The 16,435-nt window shown below is 65.9% G+C and overlaps 2 protein-coding genes and 1 long non-coding RNA gene across 6 annotated transcripts; 1 reads left to right on the top strand and 2 right to left on the bottom strand.

The window, feature by feature from the left end:
- Positions 1 to 4,678: 4,678 nt before the first annotated feature.
- NDUFS6 (NADH:ubiquinone oxidoreductase subunit S6) lies at positions 4,679 to 13,468 on the bottom strand. Of its 4 annotated transcripts, none has more exons than XM_059416835.1 (4): positions 13,252 to 13,424; positions 12,470 to 12,523; positions 5,609 to 5,731; positions 4,679 to 4,847 (listed from the first exon to the last, which is right to left on the bottom strand). In XM_059416835.1, the coding sequence occupies exons 1-4, from the start codon at positions 13,381 to 13,383 to the stop codon at positions 4,782 to 4,784; spliced, it is 375 nt and encodes a 124-aa protein (XP_059272818.1). In that variant the 5' UTR covers positions 13,384 to 13,424; the 3' UTR covers positions 4,679 to 4,781. The 4 variants fall into 4 exon arrangements, 3 of the variants coding, with proteins under 3 accessions (XP_059272818.1, XP_059272819.1, XP_059272817.1); XR_009407357.1 differs by lacking the exon at positions 4,679 to 4,847 and adding an exon at positions 11,458 to 12,130 and having other exon boundaries at positions 5,645 to 5,731; positions 13,252 to 13,468; XM_059416834.1 differs by lacking the exons at positions 4,679 to 4,847; positions 5,609 to 5,731 and adding exons at positions 11,458 to 11,747; positions 11,957 to 12,130 and having other exon boundaries at positions 13,252 to 13,454.
- On the bottom strand, positions 5,738 to 11,451 carry LOC132028189 (uncharacterized). Its single transcript, XR_009407358.1, has 3 exons — positions 8,842 to 11,451; positions 6,547 to 6,730; positions 5,738 to 6,437 (listed from the first exon to the last, which is right to left on the bottom strand). It is a non-coding gene; the product is annotated as an uncharacterized LOC132028189 (long non-coding RNA).
- Positions 13,469 to 14,212: 744 nt separating the features above from the next.
- On the top strand, positions 14,213 to 15,003 carry MRPL36 (mitochondrial ribosomal protein L36). The gene is made up of 2 exons (XM_059416837.1): positions 14,213 to 14,384; positions 14,567 to 15,003. The coding sequence occupies exon 2, from the start codon at positions 14,590 to 14,592 to the stop codon at positions 14,932 to 14,934; it is 345 nt and encodes a 114-aa protein (XP_059272820.1). The 5' UTR covers positions 14,213 to 14,384; positions 14,567 to 14,589; the 3' UTR covers positions 14,935 to 15,003.
- The last annotated feature ends 1,432 nt before the right edge of the window (positions 15,004 to 16,435 follow it).

Genomic DNA, 16,435 nt, shown 5'->3' with positions numbered 1-16,435 from the left:
GCCCGCAGAAATGTGTCCCTGCACACCTGACCCTGCCCTACGGCTGCTGTGGGATGCCAGGTGGGCAAAGTCTAGTGAGCGGGGGCGTGCCCCCCAGAAGTGACCCCAATACCCTCATCCACCCAGAACGGAAGAATGGGCCTCATTTAGAAAGCCAGTCTTTGCAGACATCATGGTGGAGACGAGGCCCTAGTGCAGCAGGGGGACCCCACCAGCGACTGGTGAACTTACAGGAAGGCCACGCGAGGACAGACACTCAGGGACGGGAGGACCAGCGCGCACCGAGGCAGAAACAGGTGATGGTCTGCAAACCCAGGACCCCCAGGCTTGCCCTCCAGGAGGCCTGCTTGTGTCTTCCGAGGGAGGGCACTGGGGGCCCTGGGAACGCCCTAACCTCAGACTTCCAGCCCCAGAGTCCGTGGTGCCCTATTCTAAGCCCCGGTCTCGGGTGGCTCCTTCAGGCAGCGCTGGAAACACCTTTCATCTCCGGACTCCCATGTGTCTGCGGCTGCCGTAACTCCCCAACCTCACTGTGGGAGGGGACGGATGCCCAACCCATCCACCCAAAACCCAGAAGACTGCCACACATGCGCACACTAGGTTCAAACTCACAAGCCCGTTTCTGGTGTGCCTGACCCAGGGGCCCCTGACATCACCCAGAACCCCACCTCCCTGCCCCTGATGCTCCTGGTGGATGACATCAGTTGGGCCCCAGGAGTGCCCCATGCCCCGTGTGTGACATCACCCCACTCCACACCCCCAGGCTTTGCGCCATCAGGTCACCCAACCCTGCCGCAATGCTCTACATGATGTCACCCAAACTTCACGACCCCGGACTCCACGTGAATGACATCAGGCAGGCCCCAGAACCTCTGCGCATTGTCCAACCTGTAGCCCGTGTCCTGCCTGATGATGTCGCCCACCCCGTCCACATTCCCTGCGACGTCGCCCACACCGCCTCCACTCCAGGCTTCATCTTTGGGGCTCGCCGGCAGCAGACTCAAAGGTGTCGGAGGCTACAGGGTCTGCCAGGTGACCTGAAGACTAGTGCGACTTCGGGGCACCCTGTGTGACCCTGTACTCCAGCTTCTGCAGCCTGACGGGAACAGTGACCTCTTTGGCTACGAGATTTCCAAACCACTAGGCTCACAGGACACTCTGGTCAGAAAACTCTGCGTGCAAACAGAAGGGATGTGGTTTATTACATGACTTACAAAATCCGAGGACAGAGAGGATGGGGGGGTCCTCGGAACCACATTTCCAAACGGCCAGGGTTTCAGTGAGCTACGGGCTGCGACACAGGGGCGTCCTGCAGAATCCAGCCCCAGGCTCCTGACCAGGCCACGCCCCTGCACCTGTGGCGGTCGGCTCAGCCATGGCCAGCGGGCGGCGGTCAGCTCGGCCCGCACGGTCCTTCTAACAGCAGCTTCAGCACACCGGAACTCCTAGGCCCTAGTTTGGGATAATTCGCCAAACAGCCGTGAGTGGACACGCTCACACCATCTTTTCCACGTCTGCCAGTGGATTCCTTGGGGTAATTTCCCGACAAGGCCCCATGGGCACATCTCAGTGCAGAACTCCACTGTCCTGGGGCACACGTGGCCCTGCCGCCGGGCCCGGACACCAGCGGGCACAAGCGATCTGCCCCCGCACTTCGTTCTCAGCGTCCGCCTGTGCCTCTTCCCGTCTCCCTGCGTGATGGAGTCGTTTTTCTATCGACCTGTATTTGGGTTCTTTACCATGTGAGCTGCCAGTAATTTCCCCAGTCTTCACTGTTTTAAACAAAACTCAGCTTGCAATGTATTACGTAAAAAGAGAATGAAAAAATTAATTCTCTAAGGAAGAATAGGAAAGACCCAGTCACAAGCTGGGACAAGGAGCAGAGCAAGACGACCGTCACACCCAAGGGTCTCACCTCACGTAAAAACGGACTGACCTCTCCAGTTAGAACACAAAGAATTGTAAACGGGTTAGCAAAAATCCAGCCACGCGGGTCTTCAGGAGACACGCTAACAACACAAGGACACATTCACGTTGAAGGTAAGAGGACTGAAAACACAGAACGTGCAAACGCTGGCCTCCAGCAGAAGACGTTGCTGTGGCCAAATCAAGAAAAGCAAAACCGACGGAAAACAAAATGTCTTACTGGAGACCAACAGAATCGCTGCCTAATCAGAAGAGCTTCCGTTCAGAAGAGAGCACTTCCCGTCTGAGGAGCCCGACGGCAGAGCCCCAGACGCTCGCCTTTAAAACGGGAAACAAGGAAGGAGAGAGAGAACGTGGTGGAGGAACAGCCCAGCCCACATCTGGGGGCCCCCCGGCTCCCCCCAGCCACGCCGCACCGCCCGGGGCATCGGCCCCTGCAAGCGAGCCAGGGCGCTCCATACGGCAGCCGTGCAGCAGCCGTCGAGCAGGTCCCGCCGAGCAGGTCCCGTCGAGCAGGTCCCGCCGAGCAGGTCCCCAGCAATGGGTTTCAAGGGCCGGACTCGCACACGGCACATTGCCAGACCAGGGTGCGGAGAACTAGGAGCAGGACACTCCCCTCCGCTTGGCCACCGGTAAGCGCGCGCTCACATTTAAAACTGGACAGTAATGACATCAGGGGCTGTGGGTGTGGCTGCAGACAAGGGCTCTGGCTAAAGCAGAGGCCAGTGACCCTCGTGGCACTCAGTGCCCGTGAGAACAGAACTGCTGAGAAGCAACATGGTAAAGCCTCCAACTCAAGGCGTGGAGGCAGCGGGCAGCAGGGGCAGGGGTCGAAGGTAACGGAGAGAAGCCAGACCGAAGCCAGCGACACAGCCAAGCAGACGACACACCGAAGAGTGCTAAGTGGTGGAGAAGCCTCTGGAGAGACGCAGCTCGGAGAAGACCGGTGAGGCTCACATAACCCCAGGGGGGCAGGGGGAGGCCACGGCAGATCAGGAAGTCACTCTCAGCAGCTCGACGCCAGGACCGAGCACGGAGGCAAACAGCCGGACGCCAAGAAAAAGAATCCATGGCACCAAAACAGGCTCAAGGAGAAACGTGAATGTGCCAGAAGCTCCCAGGAAATCAAACCTTCCCACCATAGCACCAGGCCCGCGAGACACTCCTGAGCCCCCGTCACTAGGTCACCACAACCCTGTCCCTTCTCTTCTGGAGAGCAGAGAACCCGGGGGCTCCCCAGCTGCAGGGGAGCGCACCCCTGACGCCAACACTGGGGACAGCGGGAAGGAAACCTTACAGACCCTCATCCACGCCCACACGTAGAGGCGGCAGCCCCAAACCACACGAGGCCTCACAGGAGGATTCCAGGAGTGCGTGGGGCCTCTCCTGGCAAAGGAACAGTTTCCCTCTAGAAAATCAGAGTAATTCACCGTGGCCCGTATTTAATGGAGAAAAGCATCCCATTCCAACAGATGGAGAAAGCGTCTGCTAGAACCCCACATCCACGCAAGGCTGAACTCGCGGCCGGCTGGACAAAGACCCACCTGCACCCAGCAGCGCAGCCGAGGGGCCCTCCCGCGGGTGTCCAGGCTGCCCGCCGCCCTCCAACCGCCACACTCCCGGCCTGGCCAGGCCCGCTCCCTTGGAGGGCACCACGCCACCCGGGTGCAGCTCTGACGGGCTCCGAGGCCACTGGACACCGAGGCCACGTGACGTCCCTCCTGTGTTCATCCTGCTCGCGCTCCACCCTGACGAGACCACCGGCCCCTTCCAGCTCCCCCCACACCCGTCGTGACCCCGGGGTCTCTTGGGCCCTCCCCCCCACACCCCTCCCCCAATGCTTGCCCCTGGGCACTTCTGCCAGAAGAGCCTCACGATGGCCCAGGCGTGCCCAGCTTTGGACTGGCGCGCACCACCGGCAGGCCCCACCCACGCCTGCCCTGCCCCCGAGGCCTGGGCTGGCCCTACAGGGGTCCACGGAGCGTCCCCCTCAAGACGGGTGCCTGCTGCAGGTTCCTGATGCTCCTGACGATCTCCAGCTCCCAGGACAGAAAGGCTTCCCGCCCTTCTGATAACGCCTTCGTTAGGCGATCTGTTCTTTCATCCAGAAGCTCAAACAGTTTTCTCTTCTCCAGACCCCACAGCTCGGAGCCCACACATTTCAGGGTCAGAACATACGGAGCTCGTGTTCTCGCCAGCCCTGCTGGGAGGCGGCGTGCCCCGCGCTGCGCAGGCTTCCCTTCCGGCTCCCTCCTCACCTCGCACGGCCCAGCGCCGCCTCCTCCTGGACCCCACAGACCGCGTGTCCGGGCTTGCGGGAACGCTCCCCAGGCGTCCCCTTCCCTCCCGAGTGCCAGTGCTGCTCTCCGGTGACCCTGCTGCTCCCCACTCCGCAGACTGCCCTGGACGCGGCCTGCATGAACTCAGACGCTTCGGGCTTTAAGACCTCACACTTCCCCCGCGACAAGAGCACAGAGGGAAGCGTGACTGTAGGTGAGAGGCGGGACAGTGGGGGGGGCGGTCTTCCGGCCGGAGTGCGGAGGCAAACGGGGAGCCCTTCGCCTGACAAACCTCCGTTCCGTCTGCGGAACCAGAGCGGTCCTTCTCCCGCCTGGCCCTGAGCCCCCCAGCCCGGCCCCGCCGTGATGACGACCGCGGAGCCACAGGACGCGCCCCCGAGGACGACCCCGCTGTGGTCTGCGCTTCGGAGGAAACGTCGCTTCTCGGAAAGAAACAGGCAGGTGGCTCGCCGTCCGGGGTCCCAACACCGTTTATTCAGCCCCAGCGAGAGGCACTGTGCGCGCAGCCCGCGCTAGTGACGGTGCTGTCGGAGCCGCCGTCCGCAGTGGCCCGCGCTAGTGACGGTGCTGTCGGAACTGCAGTCCGCAGTAGCCGCATGTCCCCGTCTTCGTGTCCTTGTCCTGCAAGATTCAGAGGAGAGAGCTCATGACGCCGTGCTCTGCTGCTGTCTACACGCGTCCCGCATCACACAGGACAGCGTGCACCGCACTTGAGCTCGGGTCTCAACTAGACGCGGCTTAAGCCCTCGGAGGTCGCACAGGGACAGAGGACCGTCACGGCACCAGGGCCCAGGTCTGACTCTGCTCCACCCCAACTCTCTGCCAGCCGCGGGCAGGGGCCTGAACCCTAGCTCCGGCCCCGTGGGATCACCCTGAGGACATGTCTTCCGGCCTTAGCTCAGCGCCCGTCTTCTCTCCCAGCCCGCGAAGGCCGAGGTTTCCCTCTGGGCCCAGAATTCAACGGACTGGAACAGGTGGGGCGCTGCGCAGAGGCCCACCAGCCCCCAGGCCACGGTCCGGCCCGGGCCTGCTCAGGCCACCAGCAGACGGGGAGCCAGGGTGCTGCGACGTCCCCCTCTTGCGTCCACGCCGTGGCAGACCTGAGCCTCAGCCCCCGCTCACCCCTCTGCTCGAACGTCCCGGTCCTCCCCTCGCCAAGGCCCTGTGGGGCACAACCTGCAAAATGAGGTTCCAGGAAGATCAAGCCCCAGGTGTGGCAGGAAAGTGGACGACTGTGCTGGCAACGCTAAGCGCGTCCCCATGGAGAGGGCGCCCACCACGTGGTCCCTAGCACATGGTTGGAGGAAAGGTGAGAGCCAGCGCCGCAAGGGACGCGAGACAGGACAGCTTAGACTAGACCCGCAAGGACAGGTGGACGGTACCAGGTTTATGTACACTTTCGGGTGGCCAAGAGCCCCCCCGCCGCCGTCACACGCGATCACACGATTCCCAACTTCGCTCACGGGCTGCTCAGCGATCAGGTCAATGGCAAAGTTTTCATTCACCTGGAACGAGACGGAAAGAAAAGCTCACGTAGCCAAGTACAAAAACGGGACAATTTCACGGAATTTAGGTCTACGTAGAGGACGGCCCCACGCTCGGGTCCTGCCAGCACAGGCACCTCTGTGCGTTCTCGTATGTTCGCATCTGGGACTGCTGCCGGTCCTCAACATACACACGACACACGCGCACACACACGTCACTTCCCATCCGGACACAACTTCAAACTCACAGAAACGGGGCAGGAACCAGATTACGAACACTTGCCCCTGGTCATACCCAAGGTGCGGACCAGAGCCCCCGCGCTGCGCCCCGGCTTCAACACCAGCTCTGCTCCCGGCCCCGCGTCTCGCTCCACCCATGACATGCAGAAAGGCACCCGGGGCTGGCTGTCCCCGCCAGCAGAGGCCCCGCAGTCACGGGGCAAGGAAGCTCTGGCAGACTCTCACGGCCGCACCCAAAGGGCAGCCAGTTCGGGGAAACACCGCATGGAGCAACACGGGACAACACGGGACACTGGAGAGACGACAGGGACAGAAACCCAACAAATATGCTGAAATCTGTGATTTCGCCGATTTGAAGACTGAATAAATACCTCGCGTCAGGGATGGATGTCAGGGATGGTGTCCCTGTGAGAACTGGAACACAGGGAAAGAACCGATACTTCCGCTTCCTCCGGGCTAACCCAGTGTCTTCACGCAAGCGCTCAAGCTGCGGGGAAGACCGTGTCACCCTCAACCCCGTCTGGAGTCACGGCCACCGCCCTGGAACCCCGTGCGGCCCCCACGCAGTGACCTCGCACAGAGTCCCCGAGTCTGACCTGATGCAGCCGCCACAGCCAACCCGGGTTCCACACCCTGAGAACAGGGGCACCGAACCCCGCAACGTACAGCAGCCGGGAGACCCAGCCGCCGGCGACGCAGCGGAGAGAGAGACCCGGGTCCACGGACAGGCGACTTCCGAGCAGGTAAAGGGAGCCTCGGGTGGGGGGCGGGGGACGACACCTAAGAGTTAAAAGACACTTAGACTCGTCAGCAGGTGCACTGCCTGGGGCTTATCTGTGTCCTCAGTCACAAGATTCTTCTTACTCCGACACAATCAGGACTCCACCTCCACTCCGCTATTTAACTTAGAGATCGCGGTAGTCTGCGGTCCGGTCAGTGCCTCGTGGGGGCTGCAGGCACCGCGGACTCGGTTCACGGGGACCGAGTCGGCGACCTGCTTGCGGAACGGCAGCCCTGGTGGGGAGCGGGCTGTGGGCCATCAGCACAGAGAGCAGCGCCGCCGCCTCGGGAAGCCTCCTGGTTGGTAACGGCTGCGCCAGACCGGGCTCGCGGGACGAGGGACCATGACACCATCCCCCCACATCTGTTTCGTTAAACAGAGATTCGCACACCTGGCTGGGCAAGTAGCATGTCTCACAGCGAGCTACTGTGGCCAAGGGGACCCAGGCCAGGAGACCCACCGGGCTCGGACCTGACCCGCCCTGAGCCAGGCACGCACAGCCTCCCTGGCCATCACCCAGGAGACAAAGCTCCCAAGGCTGGGAAGGGAAAGCATCCGAGAGAGAGAGAGAGAGCGCGCGCGCGCGCGCGTGTGTGTGTATGTGTGTAAAGGTCCCCAACGTGCCCCCAGCCTGTTACGGAGCCGACTCCCGCGTCTCACCCCGGGGGCCGGCCCATGCCAGGGGCTGCAGTTTCTCACCCCGGAGAGCCGTCCAGAGGCACGACCCCCCTCCAACGGCGCGTGCTCCCCAAAGCCGTCTACGGCAACCCTCACGCCCCCACCACACTCTCGGCCGTCTGCAGGGCTCGGTGTCCCACGCTCAGGCTCCCAGGCAGCGGCAGCTGGTGGTTCCTCTAGACCCCGCACCACCGTCAACCCACCCAGGGCGGAAAACAACCGCGAGACCACATCTGGGACGTCACCCGCCTCTGAAGCCGGAGGCTTGTCTGCGCACAGCACACGCCACGGGACGAATGCTCCCGGGGCCACTACTCTTCCTGGCAGACATCCCCGCGGCCACCACGGGGGTGACACTGCGTGCAGACAGGACAGGAAACGGAGGCCACACACAGTAAGTGGGCTCGCCCACCAGCCGCGCCGTGAGTACCAACCTCGGTACCAGGGGTGCCTGACGGCAGAGCCATGCCAGTCGGTCACGGCTGCCGGGGCCCAGCGGGGCACCTGCCCCGCGTCCCCAGAGCCTCACGGACAGGGAGAGGCCCCACCGCAGCGGAGACAGGGAAACGAGGATCAGTGTTCACAAATGAAGGGGGGCTGGGACCTCTGAACTCTAATGAGGCCTGGAAATGAGTTAGAAAGGCACGATCGGCCTCTGTGAACAGCCTCTCTAAAGCCAGCAGACTCCGTGCAGAGGACACGCGATCCCGCAGGGCCCAGCCCCTCACTCGTGCACGGGAACAGACGGCCTCGCCTGCCATTGACTCAGATAATGTCCCAAACCCACAGACTGCGGACATTCTGGAGAAACTTATTACTACAGACTCTGACTTTGTGAAGTTTCGTTTCTACAAACTCACCAGGAGGTTACGGGGACACAGGGCTCCAGCAGAGCCCAGGGCTCGCACACAGCGCGGCCAGGTGGGGAGGCCGGGCCATCCCACAGGCTCTCCGAGCACAGCGGCCCCACACGCGGCCTCGCCGCTCCGCTTACACGCGCACCTGTCGGCCGGCTGCGGAGGCCGGGAGGGCCCGCTCCCCTCGGCTGCACAGAGCCGTGCATCGCACACGTGAAGCCGGTGCTGTAACACGGGACGGCATCTACCTAAGTGACACACGTGTCACAAAGGCCACACGAACAAACCCCAGGGCCCCAGCATGGCCGTCAGACAGACCGCCATCTCCCGCGGGAAGGGCAGCTGACACCGGAGACTGACACAGGACTGCCCGTCACTCAGCCCCAGGGTGACCCTGACCGTCCGTGATGAGCGTCTCATTCCCGGGATTCAGTTCAACCACAGGCGCACGCAGAGTCCCAGAGCCGAGCCCAGGTGGCAGCTCAGGGCTTGGTCTGGCCGCCCCGACAGAGGCCACCCGCGGGCCTTCCAAGCGCATGAACGCAGAGGAACATCACAGCGGCCCGGGCTCCTACCTCAGCCGTCAGCACCGTGGGTTTCAGGCAGACGGTGTCACACGCCCTCGACTGTCCAACGGCCGTACGATTGTCCTTTATGTGTCACCGACGTAACGAATGTGAAATTACCTTTTCATTTACCTCCTGACGGCCCACTGACTGGGCACGAAGACCCACCGGCTTAAATTCACCAGGTGGCGGCAGCTATCTTCGTCTGACCCGTGCCCTGGGGAGTGACTGTTCCCATGGACAATTTACTCCCTTACGTCAGACTGAGGTCACGCCCACAAGAAGCACAAGGAACAACGCAGGAGCACACGGGACAGTCTTACAACTGCACAAGGAGGAACAGCCTCGCGGAGTGACCCCGTGCTGGACGCTGCCAACCTGCTAATTTTTAACACAAATTTGGAGAAAATGCTCAAAAACACCTCCTAGGCTTTTTGTACAGCAGCATCTGCAGGTGCCCTGGGCGATGTGGCCGGGGCAGGGGCCGAGGACAAGCACGGACCGTGGAACCGCCAGAGGGCGAGAGGAAGGCACAGACCTGGAGGCTCAGCGCCCGGCCACAGGCCTCCGAGCCTCGGGAGTGCTGCGTCCCGCAGGCTCGTGCAGCCTCCTCTAGCCGCCTGGACGTGCAGACACACGCGCACCTTCGCATCACCGCGGTCCGGACGGCAGCTCGCGGAGGTGTCGGTGTGCAGCCGCCGTCAGCAGGACGACAACGCTCAGGGTCTCCCTCCGCCGCCGATCCTGATGCACACCTGCAAGTTCCCTACAGCGTCTGCGCGGGGAGCATGGGCCACCTCAGCGGAGAAGTCACTTCACCACGCGAGCGGTCCACTCTGCCGGCGCCCAGAAGCAAGGCCCAACAAGCCCAGGGCTACAAGCCCTTGAGGGACACTCGTCTCTCCCGGTGGGGCCCGCAGCCACACTGCACGCGCCCCACCCGCGAGCTCCTCCCTCCGGCACTCCCAGCCCCTGCTGTGCGTCCACCACGTCCAGACCCCTCTGGGGAGGACAGGCTTCACGTCACTCCACCAACACAGCAGGTGCCACGGGGACCGCTCCTCAGCTCCGCGGTGGCTGGGACCTTCCAGCTGCTACTGAGGAACCAAGGTGCCCAGCGGATGAGTCAGAGTCGCAGCCAGACTCACCTGCCCGCCGGGGGGTCGGGAGGCCGTCTGAGATGGGCAGGACATGTCCAGAGCACCTGGGCAGCGAGGGTCCCCGCTGCCCCCCAGCCGGCAAGGGCGACCCGCCTGGGCTGAGCCGCCCCGTCATCACTGCAGCAAGCGGAGGGCACGGGGGGCTGTACTCAACGGACTCGGCCTCCCAGTGCTCTGGGCTCTCCACCCCGTTGCGCATCTTTAATGCACACGAATGACGCCAGCCCCGTCGCAATAACCCAGCAGCAACAGAATGGGGCACACGCTCGCTGAAGGCCTCCCGGGGCGGGGGTTCCCTAGCGGCTCGCCCCCTCGGACCCAGCACCCTCAGCCCAGTGAGGTCAGCGCCGGAGGCAGGCAGCGCTTAGGGGGCTGCACAGATCCGGACGCGGTCGGACAGAGCGGCCTGGAGCCACACTCGAGACCAGACACCTCTGAGCCGCAAGATGACAGAGACAGTGCTGCTGCTTTCTCACTGCTGTCACTGTCACTGCCATTCCGCACGCGGTCTCCTGTCCGCACGAGCTCTTCTGCTGGAGGACAGGACACGTGTGCCTTTCGTCTGAGGTACATGAGCACCAAGTCAACGACACGCTTTCTGTAGCTTCAGACAAGCCTCTGCTCCGTTCCAGCCCCCTGCCTCGCGGAGGTGGCCCAGGACCATGGCAGGCCTGGCTTCTGGCCCCTCCTCGAGGAGTGGGCGCTGCGCAGCCGGTTCTTCAGCACGGGAGTGTCTCGTCTTAGGAAGACCCCGTCACAAGCCCGCACGGATTCCTTTGCAGACACGCCGCAAACTGTACCAGGTGCCTCTGGCCAGGAGTAGCCGAGAGCCACGCACAGACACTTCCTGTCTCTCTCTGCAAAGGCCAGCTCAGCTATCCAGCTTTCCGCGCTCCTCGTTCATCAGATTAAGCTCGGGTTCGGTGGGCTTCTTAAAATACAACTAGCCAAAACTAGAGAGCCAGCAAGACCCGTGGTTGCCGGACGCGGAACGTGACACATTCTCAGGGTGGGCGAACTACCCTCCGATGCTGTAAAAACAGACACGGGACACGTGTGGGTCACAATCCACAGACTGTACACCACCGACAGTGAACCCCGACACAAGCCGTGGGCTTGAGCTCACGTATCAACACCATCAAGTGTTCGAAGCACCCGCTGTAGTGACCGCAGCACCGGACAGAAGGTGCCACTTGCAACAGGCCGCCTGGCAGGACGCGGGTCCAGAGGAACGGTCGCACTTCCTGTCCCAGTTCCCAGGACACGTGAAACTCTTCTAAAACAACGCCTCTGGGAAACGCTAACAATCTTACACTGCTACTAAGCGCCTAATGTCTGTGGCACGCACGCACGCCAGAGCAGCGCTCGTTTACAAACACGCGCACCCGGACAACGGGAGCAGTGCTCCCCGAACACACGTGATGTCCCACAGCGACAGGTCGCAGACAGGACAGGGGCTCCGGACCTGGGTGAGGGGACACCTTCAGCTTGCCTCCTCTGTTCACACTCCACTGGCTTTGCGAATTCTGGTTTCGTTGGGTTGGTTTTGGTTTTCAGCTGCTCCGGTGGCCCCCTGCTAAGGCGATCAGAAACCAGAGGCCACAGAGTCTGTAGCAGGGAGGAGCCTGGACAGAACCAGGTGTTGCTCACGCATCAGAACTGCTGAGCTGGGGAGCCGGGGGCCGGACCGCAGGGGCCAGCCACAGCGTCAGGACCCATGGCTCCACCGAGGCACTGAACGCTGTCTCCACCACCCTGTCCCCCGCAAGGCAGGAAAGGAAGTAGAAAAAGACCTTAAGAACAGACAGTGTAACCGAGATCAGAGGGGCGGGAAACCCAACTCGCGCAGAGCTAACAAGAACTAACAAGAAGGCTGACTGGGGGAAGGAGGGGCCCGAGGTGACTGCGGAGGACAAAAGGACTCGGAAGAGGAAGACGCCCGACCGGCCCCGACGGGCCCTGACCGCGGCACGGCCCGCAGACGCGTTCCGGCAGCGCAGGTCAGCGAGGAATGAGGAGCTCAGGTTCCTGGAGACACACATCAGCATCCTCTCTCCTGCCGCCACCGTACGGGACCAGTCACAGCCACTCAGGGCAGGACGGTCCTCCTGCCGGCGTCCGCTCGGGAGTGCCCGTCCCTGTAAGAACAAGGCCCCCTCTGTCCGGCAGGAAGTAGGACAAGCAAACCCCAGCCCGGGGACGGAGAGTGATTTTTAAAAGTGGATGATGCGACTTCCTTTAATCCGAGGGTCTGGGGAGTACGAGGCCCAGAAATGAAAGGAAAACAAAGGGCCGCTGGGGCTCACACACACCCCAGACTGCGCTTAGGGGCAGCCGGGACCGGAGGGAAACAGAACACAGAACCGCAGGCTTCCAGAGCCGCCCGGGGCTCGTCTGAGAACTCCGGTCTCCTCCGTGTCTCGCTGTTCCGTGAAGCCTTCACGGAGACGCTCCGACCCTCCCTCGCCTCCGCTTACCTCTTTCTGGCGACCCACGAACCGGACCTTCCTGTAGTCCGCATCGTCGTAGACCTGGGGAGAGACCGTGCGAGTTCTACAGCCACCGGTGCCCACGGCCAGCATTACGGGAAAGTGTGCGCGGAAGGTTCCGGCCGTTGTCACCAGGGACAGTGGGGACCGGGGACAGCGGGGACAGGGGACAGCGGGGCCCGGGGACAGCGGGGACCGGAGACAGCGGGGACCGGGGACAGCGGGGACCGGGGACAGCGGGGCCCGGGGACAGCGGGGCCCGGGGACAGCGGGGACCGGGGACAGCGGGGATCGGAGACAGCGGGGACCGAGGACAGCGGGGCCCGGGGACAGCGGGGACCGGGGACAGCGGGGCCCAGGGACAGCGGGGCCCGGGGACAGCGGGGCCCGGGGGCGGCTGCGCGGGCGGGGGCGCAGCTCGGCGAGAGCCCGAAGGAGAGAAGAGGCGACGGCGCCGGGGGGCGGCGAGGCGGGGCTGAAACAGCGGCGGACGCGGGCAGCGCGGCGGCAGGGGTCCCCGAGTCGCCTCCCGGCCGTGCCTGCGCTCCGGCGGCCCCTACGCAGCGCGGCCCCGACGCGAGCCGGACGGCGGCCCGCCCCGGACCCCCGCGCCCGCAGCGCCCGGCGCGACAGAGCGTGAGACCCACGCAGGCCCCGGGCCCGCGGGACCCCGCGCGCGGCCGCCGCTCCTCCGGGAACCGGGCGCCCCCCCGCCGCGGGCACCGCGGGCACGAGCCGAGACGGAGGGCGGCCTCAGCCGCAGCGCTGACCTGGCCGGTGTGCGTCATCTTCTCCCCGGTCGGCGACGTGCGCACCCCAAAGCTCCGGGCGCCCCGGGGCAGGCTCAGCGCCGCCGGGCCGGTGCGGCCCAGCAGCCGGCAGAAGGTCACCGCCGCCGCCATCTTGGGGCTGACCCTTGACCCGGCGCACCGAGACGCTGACGCATGCGCACCGTGTCTCAGGGCCCGGCGGCCCGACTTCGCGCGCTTCGGGGCGTCGCGCACGCGCGCTGCGCTCCGGCGGGAGCGTCCCGGGGGGGGGCCGCGGCCCGGCCGGGAAAAGGCGGGAAACTGGGCTCGCGGCTTGAGCGCCCGCGGCCGCCGGGAGGTTCCCGCCGGGGCGGGACGGGAGGACGGGGGGCGCAGGGGCGCACGCTGGCCGGTCACTGATGGCCACGGGGGTGTCCCCCGCGGGGGCCCCGCTGGAGCGAGCGGCGAGCACCGCGGGGACAGCGCGGCCGCAGGGAGCGGCCGGGGAGGTCAGGCGGCCCCGCGGGACCGTCAGCCCCGGCGCCCGTAGACAGCGGCCGCGGCGGGGCGGGCGCGCCAGACCCCGCGTCCGCCGGGCCGGGCCGTAGCGGGCGGTGGTCCGAGGGCCGCGGCGAGGAGCCGCCCGCGGAGCCCACCGCCTGCCCCGGGAACCCCCGAGTGCGCGCCCAGGTGCTCCCCGGTTTGGCGTGGGCCTGGGTGCGTCCGTGCCCTACACCGGCCGGCGGGTCGGGGGTTCCCGTGCGGGCGGGGGCGGGGGCGGGGGCCGTCCCGGGATCGTGCGCGGCCCCGCCTCTGCGCCCGGCCCCGCCTCTGCGCCCGGCCCCGAGGGGGTGACCACGTGACCCCGCCGCCATCTTTCTTCCTGGCGCACAGTCCGGGCGGCGGCGTCCGCGCCCCATTTGCGCAGGCGCTTGCGAGGCGCGCGGCTCGTCGCTCCGATCCGGTACTTCTCAGGTGAGGGGCGCGGGGAGTCGCGAGGGCCCGGGCGGTGGCTGCTGCGGGGGCTCGGGGGTCCCCGCGTGGGTCCCAGCCGCACGCCCTGCGCTCCCCGGACGCCGCGGCCGAGAAGGGCCGCCTGGTGTCCCCCGCGGGCGGGCATGTCCGGGGCCCTCGCGGACCGTCGGCGGCCGGGGGTGCGGGGCGGGGCGGGGGCGCGAGGTTGGGCTCGGGGGGGCGGGCGCGGGGTTGGGGTCAGGGGTGGGGGGGCGGGGTTGGGGTCAGGGGCCGCGGGGGCGGGGTTGGGGGCGGGCGGGGCGGGGGCGCCGCTGCCGGGGCTGCGCGAGGCCCCGCAGGACCGCGTTCTGCTCCCGCTCAGGTCCGGCCGCGCTGGCGGCGAAGATGCTGGCGGCGAAGAGGCTGGCGTCCGCCCTGGGCCCCCTGCTCCGGCCGCGGCCCCCCCCGGCCGTGCCCCGCGCGCTCTCCACGCTCCCGCCCGGACGCCCTGGCGCTGCGGGGGCCGCGGGGCTGCCCGGCCTTCTGCTCCCCGGCCGCCTGCTGCCCGCCCTGGGTCTGCCCGGCCGCCTGCTGCCCGCCCTGGCGCCGCCCGGCCTGCCGCCCGCGCGGGGGTTCAAGACCAGGGGCGTCATCCGGGAGCGCTGCCGGGACTGCTACCGGGTGAAGAGGCGCGGCCGCTGGTTCATCTACTGCCGCGCGAACCCCAAGCACAAGCAGAGGCAGCTGTAGCCGCGGCGTCCCCCTCGCGGCCGGGCCCCAGCGGCACCGACAATAAAACGGGAACTCGCGCGCTCCGTGTCCAGCCTCGCGTCCTCCTGCCTCTGCGCGTCCTGTCGCCGCCCAGCTCCGGCCCTCGGTCCCGCAGGGCCCGGGGTGGGGGGCGTCGTGCGGACGGAAGACCGGGGGGGAGCGGGGTCGGCTCACAGGGACCCAGATCCCTCGGGACGGAGGGTCCCCGGCTCGGCCGCGCCCCCACGGCACCGCCCGGTCCCGTCCTGTCCAGACGACCCGTGCGGCAGCCTGGAGAGCAGCTCAAAGTCCAGGCCGACGCGGCTTTCCGACCGCAGACGGAGTCGGGGCTTCAGCCGAGCGTGGCGGCCGGCCGTGAGCACGCGCGACCCCGCGTGTGTGGGGGACGAGTGCGTGGTGCTGCGCGGAGCCGCGGCCCGGCTATCCTCTGCCCGCGTGGGGCCCGACCCCGTGGCGCAGGTGTTCACCGGCCCTTGTCTCGGGTCTGCCGGCCTCGCCACATGGTCCGAGCTCCGCCCGCGGCCTCGGGTGACCTTCCTGTCCCGGGGCGGCTGGAGCGGGGCCCACTGGGTGGGACGGTGGTACAGGGCGTGGAGTGTCGGTGAGCAGCGTGTGCAGAGCCCAGGGAAGGTCTTCCCCAGCCATGCCGTCCCGGGGAGGTGGGTGCGGGCTGACTCCCGCAGGCCCCACAAGGATGCGACGCAGGGGTGTCCCAGCAAGGGGCCCTGGCGGGCTGGGGGCCGAGCAGCGTCCTGCACGGGAAAGCTGGATGACCCCCCCCCCCCCCCCCAGCACGCAGGCAGCTCTGAGCCCTGCTCCGGCGCTGCGCCTGTGGTCCCGGCCTCCCGGGCCCTGACTCTGGTACCCAGGTCCCCAGCACAGGGCCCAGAAAGAAAAGAAGGAAGCGCCCTTCCCTGCAGCGCTTCATCCTGCGGACGGGGGATTCTCTCGGTTCTGCAGGAGTGAGGACCGTCTTCCCCATCAAGTGCTGCAGGGACCCTGTCGGGGTTACATGCAGCTGGGCCTCGCAGAGGCTGCTGTTTGTAGCGTGACAGGTTTCATTCGAGTTGAACCGTGTTGAGAGCAGATGCTCGCAGGTGGTCATTCCCGTCACACCAGCGCATGGCTGGGACACGGGCGGGTTATCCTGCTCGCTACTGCTGGCCCTCGGGACAGACTTTGTCTGTGCCCGGCTGCCCCGGGCACTGGAGGGCGCCGCATCCTTGGCCCCTCCCCCGGGGTGCCAGAAGCACCCTCACCCTGGGCGTGTCAACCAGATCTCCAGACGTGGCCAAGGGCTCCCAGGGCACGCTCCCCCACAGGAGCTGATACTTCCCACCCGCACACAGGGTTGGTGGAGAACTGAAGCCCTGGGCGGGGGACTCTGTTTCTGTCCTGCTTTGCTCTCGGTCTGCTAGGGGGGCTGGTCCGTAGTAGGCACTGAGCAAATGCATGTGCACTCACGTGGTAGCGACAGGAC

Source organism: Mustela nigripes, chromosome 12 (assembly GCF_022355385.1).
Source record: "Mustela nigripes isolate SB6536 chromosome 12, MUSNIG.SB6536, whole genome shotgun sequence".
In the NCBI taxonomy this organism is placed as follows: domain Eukaryota; kingdom Metazoa; phylum Chordata; class Mammalia; order Carnivora; family Mustelidae; genus Mustela; species Mustela nigripes.
The sequence above is the reverse complement of the archived record's forward strand: the minus strand, read 5'-3'. Positions and strand labels throughout refer to the sequence as shown.